At 35.9% G+C, this 13,923-nt stretch overlaps 1 protein-coding gene across 1 annotated transcript; it reads right to left on the bottom strand.

Annotated features, from left to right (window-relative positions):
- Positions 1-843: 843 nt before the first annotated feature.
- LOC127119696 (LRR receptor-like serine/threonine-protein kinase RGI1) lies at positions 844-4,766 on the bottom strand. The gene is made up of 2 exons (XM_051049997.1): positions 1,684-4,766; positions 844-1,582 (listed from the first exon to the last, which is right to left on the bottom strand). Exons 1-2 carry the CDS (start codon positions 4,586-4,588, stop codon positions 1,092-1,094), a joined length of 3,396 nt encoding a protein of 1,131 aa, XP_050905954.1. The 5' UTR covers positions 4,589-4,766; the 3' UTR covers positions 844-1,091.
- Positions 4,767-13,923: the final 9,157 nt, after the last annotated feature.

The following is a 13,923-nucleotide window of genomic DNA, read 5'->3' as shown; positions in this document are numbered from 1 at the left end:
AATTGCTTTGACTTGAGTCGTTTATGCAAGAACTTCACGTGCCATTTCAGCCTTCTACCTGCTTTGTGATGATTTTAATGTGGTTTTGTTGTCTCATAATCTGATTCTTCATGTTCTCACCAAACATATTGAGTTGGACATTAACTTTGTCCGTGAGCGTGTTATTTCGAAGCTCTTGAGGATCCAACAGGTTCCAACTCCAAGTTCTCTCCAACTTGCATATTCCCTTACCAAGCCTCTTGGGACTACTGCCTGCGCAGCAAGCTCAAAGTCATTGCTCTCACCCCTCCATAAGCTTGTGGGGGAGTATTAGGAGACTAGTTTAGGCATTGATGTAGGTTATGTATGCACATACATGTATAAGTTCTAACTAACTTTTGCACCATCTACCATGCAACCTTTGTTATAAATAGATGATTATGATTTTGTAAATCTTGAGAGAGATTAAATGAATAAGATAAGAATCAAATTCTATCACTAAGAGAATTTCTTTTGAAGGAGGAGAATCGATTTTAAAAAAATATTATAAAAAAAATCAATTTTTAAATTAAAGTGGAATAAAAGTGCTTTTGAGACTTGTTGAAGTCTATCCAAACATGCATTTAGACTCCTATCTATATCAATATCAGTGCAGTCATTTGCTTGGGTCTTTATGCATTTTCTTGCAAACCTGTTAAGTTGATATATTTAATTATAATTCTTCCTCTATCATAAGTAAACTACAAAAATACGCACGATGATAAAAATAAAAAAAAACAAAAAAAAAAACAAAACAAAAAAAACTCCATTTCACATCTATATATACACATATATTGGATACTACATCTATCAAACTCATTATCATTATTTGAAATCAATAATAATAGCACCAACATTGGTTACATTTCATTGCTATTTGAATTTGAACTATAACATTGACAAGTTCAAACTGTTTAGATATTATCACACAACAATCACACTCCCAAAAGCCACACACTTGCAGTTTCTGGATCTATTTGTTGAAATTTAATTCAACTATAACAAAATTTACATACATATAACATAAGGATCATATAGAAAGATAGTAATAATAAGAACAAATCACCAATTCATCATTTGAAACTCAGCTTAGAACTTGAAGATGAATGAAGCAGTGAAGTCACTGAGAAGCTTGTATTATTGCTTTTTGCATTCAAACTTTGCATGATTGAAGCTGATGAAGATGTTGCAACAACTTTGGAATCATTTGCAGGAGACCCTTTTAAAAGCGCGTCGAATTTCGCATATTCCTCTCTTTCATGCTTTATTTCCTTCAACATTGCAGCTATATCTCTCATGGTTGGTCTTTCATCTGGAGATGAATTTACACACAATAAGGCTATTCCCAATGCCTGTATCATTTCTTCTATTTCTGATTCTGGTCTTGAGAGTAAGCTAGGATCAAGTACTTCAAGACCTCTTTTCTGTCTCACCCAATCAACAATGTGTAAGCCATCTGGTATTGTTGGATCGATCGGTTGCTTGCCTGTCAAGACTTCTAGCAAAACTACACCGTAGCTATAAACATCGCTCTTTTCTGTGATCTTCATCATGTAGCCGTATTCTGAGACGATTTCAAAGTTAAAACCAACATGTTAAGAAAAATTATTGAAAATCTGTTGGAAGATGTAAAGATAAGTATGTTAAGGAGTTAGTCGGACAAACCTGGAGCTATGTATCCGTAGGAACCGGCTACTGTATTGGAAGAACGACCGATATCTCCATCATCGACAAGCTTTGCCAAGCCAAAGTCGGCTATATAAGGTTCAAATTCAAGTCCAATTAAGATGTTATTGGCTTTAATATCTCTGTGTACTATAGGGGGGACGCAGTCGTGGTGTAGATACGCAAGTCCTTCTGCAGAACCTAACAGAATTCGGAACCTAAGTTCCCATTCAAGAGAATTTCCAGTCCTCTCATGAAGTACACTGCTTAAACTTCCATTCGGCATATAATCAAAAATAAGCAATCTTGTTTTTTTGTTCCAACAACAACCTAAGAACCTCACAATGTTCTTATGACGGATTGAGCCAAGCGCCTTAACCTCAGCTGAGAACGAATCTCGAACTCCACTTTTGAAATCCTTCAACGCCTCTCCTTCATCGGTTGTTATAGGCCAAAGTTTCTTCACAGCAATGACTTCCCCGTTATCCATTTCACCTCGATAAACAACACCCGAACATCCCTTACCGATTATATTCCTATCAATCAAACATCTCAGTACTTGCTCCACTGAAAATTTTAGCTTCTGGAATGGTATGAATTGCCATGGCCACGAGTCTCCTAACTCCGAATCATCGTCTCGAATGGTTCTCCTTGCTTTGATCACAGCAGTTATCCCCATAAGTATCATTAATACTGTTAACGCTATCAGCAATCCAATGGTTAGCTTAATCCTTCGCGATTTCCTTACCTCATTCTCATTCAACCCCATATCGGTTTTGCTAGAATCCTTCACAAAACATGAATCCTGACCTGAAGTGCAGAGTCCTTGATTTCCAGTGATGTCTTTCGATGTTAACTGTCTGAAAAGCTTGTTATCGGGAAGATAGCCGGAAAATTTGTTGTAAGAAACATTGAGGCAGACAAGGTTATCTAGCTCTGAGAGAGTTTGTAAATCTCCTTCCAACTGGTTATATGAAAGGTCTAATATGGAAAGCTTGTTAAGAGAAGATATTCGAGGCGGTATTGTTCCACTTAGTAGATTGCAACTAAGATTGAGAGCGATTTCTAGGGCTTCGATTTGGCCTAATTCGTCGGGTATGCTTCCAGTGAGCTGATTGCTACTAAGATCAAGAAGTTGGAGACTTGAACATAGGCCTAGTGATGAAGGAATCGGTCCCGAAAGCAAGTTATTTCCTAGGATCAACTTACTTAACGAAACAAGGCGACCAAAGCTCGCTGGCAACGGACCTGAAAACTTGTTAAAAGAAGCATCCAATACCTGAAGTGAAGATAGCGACGACAACGAATTCGGAAGCGGACCTTCTAAGTTGTTAGCACTGAAGTCTATCATCTGCAATTCTGTGCAGCTTCTTATTTCATCAGGAACCGGACCCGAAAGACGGTTCCCCGAGAGATCTAAAAAGTTCAAACTCTTGAGACTTCCAATTGTCTTAGGAATGCTTCCAACAATCCTATTGCTTCCAAGCCTCAACCTTATAAGAGACTTACAACTACCGATTTCCGATGGTATAGAACCTGATATGTCATTGGAAATGAGAAGCAGTTTTGTTAAGTTTTGAAGCTGAAATAGTCCAGAAGGAATACTACCAGTGAGCGAATTTCTCGACAAATCAAGTGCTTGTAAGTTACTACAGTTTCCCAAACTTAAAGGAATGCTTCCTTCAAGCTGATTCTGCCAAGCGAAAAACACTAAAAGACTCGACAACTTCCCAATCTCCGACGGAATCAAACCCGAGAGCTGATTCGTATCAACTTGCAACTGTTGAAGCTTGTTAGCACTTGAAAGTGTTGCAGGAATGGAACCAGATACATTATTATCACTGATCATAAACTCCTGAAGCTCTAAAAGATCCCCTAAAGACAAAGGTATAGTTCCAGATAAAGAATTCAAAGATAGATCAATGTTTCTCAAACTTGAACAGTTACCAATCTCATTTGGAATAGCACCAACAAGTCCATTCTGCCATAGAAACAACTGTTCAAGCTTCTTGAGCTTACCAATCTCTGATGGAATAGAACCTGATAAACTATTTTCATACAGAAACAAATCAACAAGCTCAGAACAATCACCTATCTCTTTAGGAATTTCACCAGAAATCATAGTTGTATAAATTGACAAAGTTTGAAGCCTTTTAAGTTTACCAAAAGAAACAGGTAAAGAGCCTGAAATTCTTGTATCAGCAAGCCCCAAAACTGTCAAATTACTACATTCTCCAATCTCTTCTGGAATCTTCCCTGTTATATCTTTGTTTCCACCTGCTCTAAGAACTTCGAGTTTCGACAATTCTCCAATCGAATCCGGTATACTTCCACCTAACTGATTATCGAAAAGAAGAAGATTTTTCAGACTAATGCAGTTACTTATCTCATCTGGAATTTTACCAGTAAGCTGATTTGAATTCAAAGACAAGTTAACTAGATTATGCAACTTCCCGATACTCGCAGGAATCGAACCGATAAGATTGTTAAAGCTAAGATCAATAACAGTAAGTGAAAAACAATGACCAATGTCAAAAGGAATAACTCCAGTGAGATTGGAATCAGAAATAACAAGTTTATTCAGAAACTGAAATGAAGAGAGGTTTGAAGGTATAGGAAGCTGAAGAGTGATGGACTGAATATTGATTTCAGTTACAAAGGATAGTGAAGAACATGTTATGGAGGTCCAGTTGCATGGATTTATGTCAAGGACATTCCAGTTAGAGAATGATGGAGGTGGTGGTTGTGAAGATGAAGTATGAAGCCATGTGAAGAGAGTTGTGACTTCATGGTTAGGATTAGAATAAGAGAAAGAGAAAGTAGTTTGGAGGAGGATAATGACACAAAGGAATGAAGAAGTGGAAGAGGAAGAGTTAAGCATTGAAAAGAATGAAAACATTTGCATCAAATTCTTAACTTTTCTTCTTGGGTTTGAGTCATTGGGTTTTGAACTATTTCAATTCTCAATAGTGAATGTGTAATGTAACTGTGTGATGTGTGAGTGTTTTCTTGGTTTGAACTCAAACTAAGAGTAGTATCTATCTATTTAGTTCCAAAAAGAAAGGTGAAAAAAAGACCAGAATAAACTAAGTTAAAATTAATTGCCTAGAGATTTGAAATTCTGATGAACTTGCAGAATAGCACTACACCACCACACCTAAAGATGCTTCTTTGTGTCTAAGCAAAAAGATTAGAATAATGACACTTTCTTGGCCCCCCTTTCTTATTTTATGTTTAAGAAAATTTTCTATTGTTATGTTATATGATTTAGAGGTTTTTTTTTATATGAAAGATTTAAAGGTACTTATAAATGTCATATATGCATGAATCACTAGTTTGATTTTATTTGCTATATTAACTGAATCACTGGTACTATATGAGCATATTTGGAAAAATAAGGGTGCAAGTTTGCACATTGTAAGAAAAAAAAAAGAATCTGTCACAGTTGTATATCCTTAAAGGCCCTGAACTATACACAAATTCATCTATTCAACTATTTTGCAAGTTTTAGTTTATTAAGTAAAAAAATCAGAACAATTCGTGATTAAAAATATATAAGTAAAGTATGAAAGAATAAAATCTATCTGTACAAATATCTACATGGTTTACTATTTACTACTAGTATTAGTCATGATTAAAAATGAGTATTTACATGCTCTGGCAATGATTATGCATCTAAAAATATTGTTTATCAACAAGTCTGAAAATATTTACCTGTACAAACTATAGTCTGTTCAATTGAAAAAAAGTTTGACTTTTTTTTACCATCTTTTATAATACCTCATCTTTAACTATGTGGAAAACTGTGACCTAAAAACTAAGTGGAAAACAGTTCATGTATTTACTTCCCTCTTGCAAGTTGAAGCGCTAGTACACAAAAATGCAAAATGACCATAAGGAAATAAAATATTAAGTCTACCGTGAAAATATTCAATTTTGAAATTTTATAATTCCGGACCCTATTAATATCTGGTTTATTGAACCTTCTAATCCAACTTGAAGATCAGTTTTATCATCAAATAGTTTCAGTTCCCTTCCAATCGTAGTTGTAGAAGATCGAGTCGTGGTTCTCTCTATTAAGTTCAATGTCAATCACTACTGAATCAACTAATAATTAATAATTCCGATGCGCTATTATTAAAAAAAATTTAAACAATTTTGTTGTTTATTGTCGTCTTTTTGTCCTTTTAGAATTTAATTTTTGCAAATACATGGAGATAATACTCCCTAAAAAGATATTTTATTATTCATACTCTTTACAAAAAATTGGTTATACTTTAAAAAATTAAAATACCTCTGTTTCAAAAGTAAATTTTCAAAATTCACTTTCTTCTCTAATTTTTTAACTAATCTTTTCACTTTTATTCCTCTTATTTTCTCTTAACCAAACTCACACCTTAATGACCTTAGCCAATGCGAGTTATAAAGGGGTGCAACACTTGAGACCGAGGAGGGCGAGAAATGGTTGTAGTATTTCAGGTATTTACAAGAACACTAACCGCAATAAAATTACAAACCTAAATTTCTCTTTTAAACACCGTTCAAACTATGCTTTGTAGTTAAGTCTCTTTTTCTGATTTTTCCTTCCTTTTTCATTCGGATAATCAAATTAAGGCATTTTGGAATTTTTGTTATCATCAGATGCACAAGATCGGTCGAGAACTTTTGTTAGGATCAGATAAGCAACAATTGACTTCTTTTATTTATCAATGAAATTACACGCTTGTGTGTTTATTTATTTGTCCACTCTATGATGACTTATAGGGTTCAGCCACCATTAACCTAAATAATTGGGTGAGGGTTACTCAACTTAGAAGGTGTAATTGTCTTTTATTGTCTTTTCATCCTTTTGGATGCTAAAATTATTTATTTCTCAATCAATCAGACATGCATGTCAGTCTAAATTATGTCAGATTGTCATTATAAACTAATTAGGGAGTACTTCTCAGAAGCCAGGTACTATGGTACAAATCTACATGTTGCACTTGCATCTTACTTTGGGGAACTTAGGGCGTGCGAGTAATACATATATTGTCAAACTTTTCCGATGTCCCTAGTCTTAGCCTCTCATCCCTATAACTCTATATACTTTCCTGATTTCCTCAAAACCAAAGCTTTTCAAGAAAAAAATTAAACGGTAATAATTCAGGAAATTCATCGAAACAATGGTCTTTTTAAAGAAAAACAATGGAAACAACTAAAGAACAAGAAAAAGCATAAACATAAGCACACAAGAAAGAAAAAACAAAAGAAAAGTAAAGAAATATTTCCCAAAACATGAATCAAACATTGTCCTCAATGTTTTAGCGCAAGCGTGTACTCACAAAGACCTCACTCAGGAGGTGGGAAATACAACATGAGTTGCTGCAACATCAATTGGACATCATCCAAGATCATGCCTTATCTTGTTTGATCTACCTTCATGCCTTGAATTTCTGATTGTATCCACCCACATCTATCATGATTATCATTCGAAGACTCGACTTCATGTTGGGTAGGATAAATAGGTGGTGGGACAATGTCCTTTTTGATAGCAGTACCTGCAACATGGTTAGAAAAATCGGGGTCGCCCTCCTCCTCGGATGAGTTATTCGGAGTGGCGGCTCCCGGCTTATAGAGCCAATTTTTCATAATATCAACCTTACCTTCATATGGTTAGGCAAATAAAGGATAACATTGTTGCAAATCATCATTATGTAGGTGTTACCGTCAACAGAAACCAAAATTTGGTGCATTAGGGCATACGTATCAACTTTATTCCTACCCTCAACAAGATTATCCTCTTCCAAGTTAAATTCAAACCTAAGGTGCTCGACAATTTGGGTAATCATACCCCCACTAAAATGCCTTTGGTGGTCGCGCGAGCAACCTATCCCAAATAGTTGGTCGCAAAGGCGGCACCATTAACCACACCATTATTAGTAATTGTAAAAAAAAATCTCTCTTTGGGAGGCTACACCGGTACTATCACCTTATCTAAACAAGGTAAAGGCAAGCACCTTTTGGGCATACTAGAAGCAAGGGTTTTTAAAGGTGGGGGCTTTCACCCCCGCAGTGGTGTAAAAGCGATCGCAAATAATAGAATTCCAAAAGTACCATAGTAAATTGGAAAATGTGTCCCAACTCTTCCACGCTCAACATTTGGTTTTGATTAAAGATATGAAGATTGAGAGTACCATAGTAGTACCTCGTACCCGTTGATCCACTTCTTATGCAATTTGAAACCTAAGGTACTCAAAAACTCAAGGGTAATATGATCATAGGTTGGAGCTTCCCTTTGTATAAATTTTAAGAACCCTATGGAATAAAAAATTCTATCTATTTCGGCTTTTAAACCAAGAGTAGAAAGAGTGCTTTCACACATGTACTTTGTTGGCGTGATTTTTTGTTTGATCAAAGTGGAGTACTGCTTAGCTTGATTGTTGTTATCGAACACGATATTATGAGGGTTCGAGGATATAGTGTTTCCTCTCTTCCTAGGTCTTGATGATTCGACGACTTGTTTTCCCTCATCACTCCTCTTTGGTGTCATTGTTGATCAAAGTTGAACAATTCAAAGTAAGCTTTTTGAAATTTTATGCTCGGAAGTGTGATCAGGGTAATGGTTGAAGAAGGTTTTGTGAAGGTGGTTTAGGATTTGTAAATGGGAAGAGGTTAGAGGTTAAAGCCTTTAGTTTGGTGACGATGGAGGTTTTTGGAAGAAAGTGGGAGAATGATGAAGGTGGTAGTTTTGAGAGAGAAAGATTTTGTGATAATGAGGTTTGAAAAATTAGATTTGAGGGTTTAAAGGTGAGTAAATGAGAGTGATTGGGTGAGAGAGATGTGGATGGGGCCATAGGGATTTGAAAAAAAATTTAAAAAATTTGGTTGTTGGGGCACTAGGCTTGTTACGGCCCGTAGCAATGCCCTGGTTTTTGTATGGCAAGTGTTGGTTTTAGGGTTTGGGTCGAGAGGGTTTCTACGGAACGTAGCAAGTGCTACGGCCGCTCGTAGAAATTCCCTGGTTTTTGTATGGGGAATTTTGTGTTCTTGTGTTTTTGTTGGGTTTTCCAGGCACGGTTACTTTATCAATTTTTCTTGACTTTTTCAACTTATATCACTTGTTTTGCTTCCTTTTTGTGAGATTTTTATTAACTGGAAGAAAAATAATAAAACGAAAAAAAAACAAATTAGTGCAAAAAGTGTGGGTTTCCTCCCACATAGCACTTTCTTTAAGGTCGTTTAACTCGACCACCTACACCCTCAAACTCAGGAGGGTGCTTCCTTCAAATTTGAGTCCCTAGCATCTCCCTTAGATATTCTTAGGGCCAAATAATTCCAGTCATCCACGCCATACACCCCTCTTCCTTTTTATTCCTCATTCTATGAGGAGACTCATATTTTTGGTATGGTTTTTCATGGATATTCCCTTTCACTCATTACTTATTGTTAAACTTACCTTTCTTCACCCCAAGTCGGGGTTTTTGGTTTTTGGGTTCATCGTCTTGCACAATGGGCGCTTCAGAGCTTTGGTTAGTGGGAATGTGACTCTTATCCAAATCTTCCCCACAAACCTTAGCTTTGGTGTTTTCTCTATCAATCTTGGCACTATCGAGCAAGCAAACTTCCAACTTATTGGTCAGAGGAGGCTTTGATGTGCTCTCTTGAACATAACTGAAGATCAAATCCACTAGACAACAAGAATCCCTCAATGACGGATTTTTCATTAGTTTTGTTAGTATAAACTCGATCTTCTCTTCTCCTACCTCGAAAGTCAAATTTCCCTCTCTTAACATCATTGATGGCCCCCACCGTAGCCAAGAAGGGCCTACCTAAGAGATCGGGATTTGAGAATCCTCATCGATGTTCGTTATGAAAAAGTCTACCGACACATATTACTCTCATACCCTCACTAGAGCATCCTCTAACACACACATAGGGTACTTAACCAAACTACCTTCCAGTTGCAGAGACACATTTATGGGTTTCATCTCACCCATGTCTAATTTCTTGCACACATACAAGGGCATCAGGCTAACGATGGTCCCTAAATCACAAAGTGCTCTCTCAAAATTCACGGTGCCTATTGGACAAGGGATAGAGAAACTCCCCATATCCTTAAGCTTAGGAATCACCATATTTTGAATCACAACACTACTATCAAAAGTTATAGCCACAGTTTCATGGTCCTCTAATTTCCTTTTATTAGAAAGAATTTCTTTTAGGAACTTATCATAAGAGGGCATTTGAGTTAGGGCCTCGACAAAAGGAACATTGAGGTGGATCATTTTAAGGAGTTCCAAGAACTTTTTAAATCGTGCTTCCACTTTAGCCTTTACAAGCCTTGTTGGGAAATGGATGGTTGGTTTGTAGGGAGGAGGAGTAACATAAGGTGATTCCTTCTCAACCTCTTTAACAACCTCCTTTTCAGGTGGTGTTGGCTCACTTTCTTCAACTTATTTTTATCTCTCACTAGAACTACCCATTTCCTTACCACTACGAGTTGTTACAACATTTAAGTTTCCTTTAGGATTTTGCTCAGGTTTCCCCGGGAATGACCCTGAAGGGACAGAGGTATAAGCTTGTTACTGAGCAACTTGGGAGATTTGAGTCTCCAACATTTTGTTATGGGTGGAAACATTGTCAATCTTGATGGTCAACTGTCTAAGTGCCTCATTAGTGAGGAGGTTTTGATTTCTAAATTCATTGTTTTGACGAGTTTGCATCATCACGAAGCTTTTCATCAAAAGTTCTAAGTTGGACTTCTTAGGTTCAGTTGGCATAGCTTTTTAGAAACCTGGGAGGTCCTATAGTTTATTGAGGGTGGTTGTTCCTATAAGAGGATTTTTGGTAGTCTCGCAACTCTATGTTATAGATGTTAGAATACGCATTATTATGTTGGTTGTTGCTCACAAAATTGGAGTTTTCTTGGATGGATCCTCTGGCGAGGATCATTTGACAATCTTTATCAATGTTCCCATTAATTCGCAATATCTCATAGTAGGGAGTAGCGGGGGTAACTAAAGAGACAGAGGTATGTGTAATAGGTGTGGGGCGTTTGACGCTTAAACTATCAATTGTTTGGAAAAAGGCATACACCTTTGTGTTCATATTGTCAAACACATTAGCCTCATAAAGACCATCTGTCTTAGGGGGAAATTTAGCGATAACTTTTTGCACACTCCCCTATGAGTGGTGGTTTTTGGCTATCTCTTATATCAAGTTATAGGCTACATCTTAAGGGCTATTCATGAGGGCTCTTATAGAAGTCGCGCCTAAGGGCATCTATGTTTATTTATATCATCTAATATAAATGTTTTTCAAAAATCAAAGATTTTATAATTTAATCTCGAAATTATACTATCATAATTCACCTCTCTCTCTTGTGTTTTAAGTCACCTGTTCAACAATATATTGTAGTTTAATGATTAACATTTTCACTACTACGAAAAAGTCATTTAACCACGGTTGGAAAAGGGATACCATTAAGGTTGACCAACCGTGGTGAGGTAGGGTGTGATTGTAAGTGTGTAGTTTACAACCACGGTCTATTTCCCATTGTAGTAAACTAGAAAGCGCGCTACCTATAGCCAAGGTTGTTTTAAATAACCGTTGTGAAATTATTTATAGGTCCTGGGTTCAATACCCTGCAACACCATTTTTGGCGTTTTTTATTTTGGATAGAGCTCTACCTATAACAACGATTGTATTAAACAACCTTTTGAAATTATTTATGTTTTTAATATATATTTTTTAATTTTACATAATTACCAACTTTTAAACCTGAATTTTACTGAATTGTATCAGACCAGAAACAACAATACACCCATTTGTGAATCGTATCAAACCAAAAATTGTATTTCATCAAAGACGAAATTGCATTAAGAACCAAAAATTATATATTACATCAAAACCAAAATTACACAAAACAATCTACAATTTATACATCATTACATCAAATAATAATATATTGGTGTCTTGGTGTCTTGTCTCTTGGTGTCTTGACTTGAAACACCTATAATTTCAAATAATAATACTTGTTAGTAAATAACCTTAGAAATTATAACTTACAATAAATTATGAATAAAAAATACTTGTTAATTTTCTCATATGCCTTCTTGATGGTCGTTACGAATAGCATGCACACCGTCTTTATCATCTTTTTTAAATGAAGTAGGCATTTGTGTTGCGTAAGAAGGAGTGAAAGGAATATCAAATTTTTCATCACTGTGAGAATATATTTTTCTTGGAGAATAATTAACCATCTCCTAGATGATTATGAATTGTCTGTCACATGAAAAACTTGTTTTGCTTGAGTAGCCACAATGAATGGTTCAGTTATATAAGTTGTCTTGCCAAGGTTAACTCGTGTGAATCCTAACTCATCAGTTTGTACACCATTGTTATTGGGAATTCACTTGCATTTAAATAAAGACATATTGAAAAATCCAATTTGAACGACATATTGAAAAATCAAATACAAGGCATTATGTTATATTATTATCGCCAATGAGTTGTTTAAGAAGACACATGAAGGAATTCTACTTAAATGCCTTAGTGAGAGCGAACCGTATTTGGCAATTTTCAATGTCTATAGTGGATAATGTGGTTCTCATCAAGCATGTCACAAGATGAAATGGCTTTTGTTTCGAAAAGGTTTGTATTGGCCTACTATGTTAAAAGATTGCATTGAGTTTTCCAAAGGTTGCAAATACTATAAAAACATGCAGGTATTCAACATGCCCCTACTTATGAGTTACATTCTACTATTAAGCCTTGGACATTTAGAGGTTAGGCATTATATTTAATTGATGGAATTCATCATGCATCATCTAAAAGTCATAGGTACTTCTTAGTAGGAATATATTATTTTACCAAATGGTTCGAAACTGTGACCTTGGTGAATGTTGATCAAGAAGTTGTGATCAACTTTATTCAGAGTCACATCATTTGCAGGTTTGGAATCCTGAAACTTTAACCACTGACCAAGGTTTAGTTTGATTGGTCGAAAGATGGTTGAATTTGCTTCAAAATCAGGAATTAAACTTATGACTTCTACCCCTTACCATGCTTAAGAAAATGGTCAAGTTGAAGTAGCCAACAAGATCGTAATAGGTATAATTAAGAGACACATGGGTCAAAAGCCAAGAAATTGGCATAATACCTTTGAACAAGCACTTTGGGCTTATCGAACGCCTCCTAGAGAGGCAACTAAATCTAACCCATTTTGATTGACATTTGGTCATGATGCAGTCTTGTATGTAGAAATTTACTTGCAGTCAGTTAGGACTCAAAGGAAAATCGAAATTCCATCCGACCATTATTGGAAAATGATGTTGGATGAGTTATTAGATTTAGATGAAGAAAGGTTAACTGCTTTAGATGTTCTTATAAGGAAAATGGAACAAATAGCTAAAGCATACAACAAAAAGGTTAAGTCGAAAACCTTTGCTATTGGGGATTATGTTCAGAAGGTTATTCTTCCCATGGATCGAAAGGACAGAACCCTAGGCAAATGGTTACCAAACTGGGAAGGGTCATTTCTAATTAGCCAAGTGTTTTTAAACAATGCTTATGAAGTCGGAGAGTTAAGTCCCGAGTCGAATTCTAAGGATAAATGGTTAGTACTTAAAAAGGTATAAGCCTATGTTGCAGGAACTTTACATAGCGAAAGAGTACTAATGCATGGAAAATTATAAAAAGCTAAAACGGTGTTAACTCAAAAATGAAAAAAACACATAGTCATTAATACAATAGTAATACAATTACAAATAGTAAAAAAATCATGAAGGGAAGTCATTTTTCATTTTCTCAAAGTGCAATTTGGAAAGTCGGATCTTCTTGTCATTCATCGAATCTTCAATGTTCAGCTTATTGACTTCTTTCTCCATTGCACGAGCAATTTTAGCGTACTGAATGCCAACCTTAGCTTATTCAACTAGTTTTGCCTCGATAGAAGCCAATTGTGAAGTATCAATCTAAGCTTTCTCCTTTTCCGCTGCTTCAATCTTCTGTTGTAGCTCATCCATTTGTTGCGTCCAGATTTGAATATTGGCATCACAAGTAGCCAGTTGATCCTTGTCTGCTTTAACCTTAGATTCACACTCGTTGAATCGACTCTGAGATTGAGTGACTAAGTCTCATTGCTGAGACATAATGTTAATCTGGTGATCGAGTCTGTTAGTAGATTCCTTTTTTAGCCTGACGTTTTGAACAGTTTGCTCAAGAAATGATTAGAAGTCAAGAACAAAGTTGGCAATA

This window comes from Lathyrus oleraceus, chromosome 2 (genome assembly GCF_024323335.1).
Source record: "Lathyrus oleraceus cultivar Zhongwan6 chromosome 2, CAAS_Psat_ZW6_1.0, whole genome shotgun sequence".
NCBI classification, from domain to species: Eukaryota; Viridiplantae; Streptophyta; class Magnoliopsida; order Fabales; family Fabaceae; genus Lathyrus; species Lathyrus oleraceus.
This window is presented reverse-complemented; position numbering and strand designations above follow the sequence as displayed.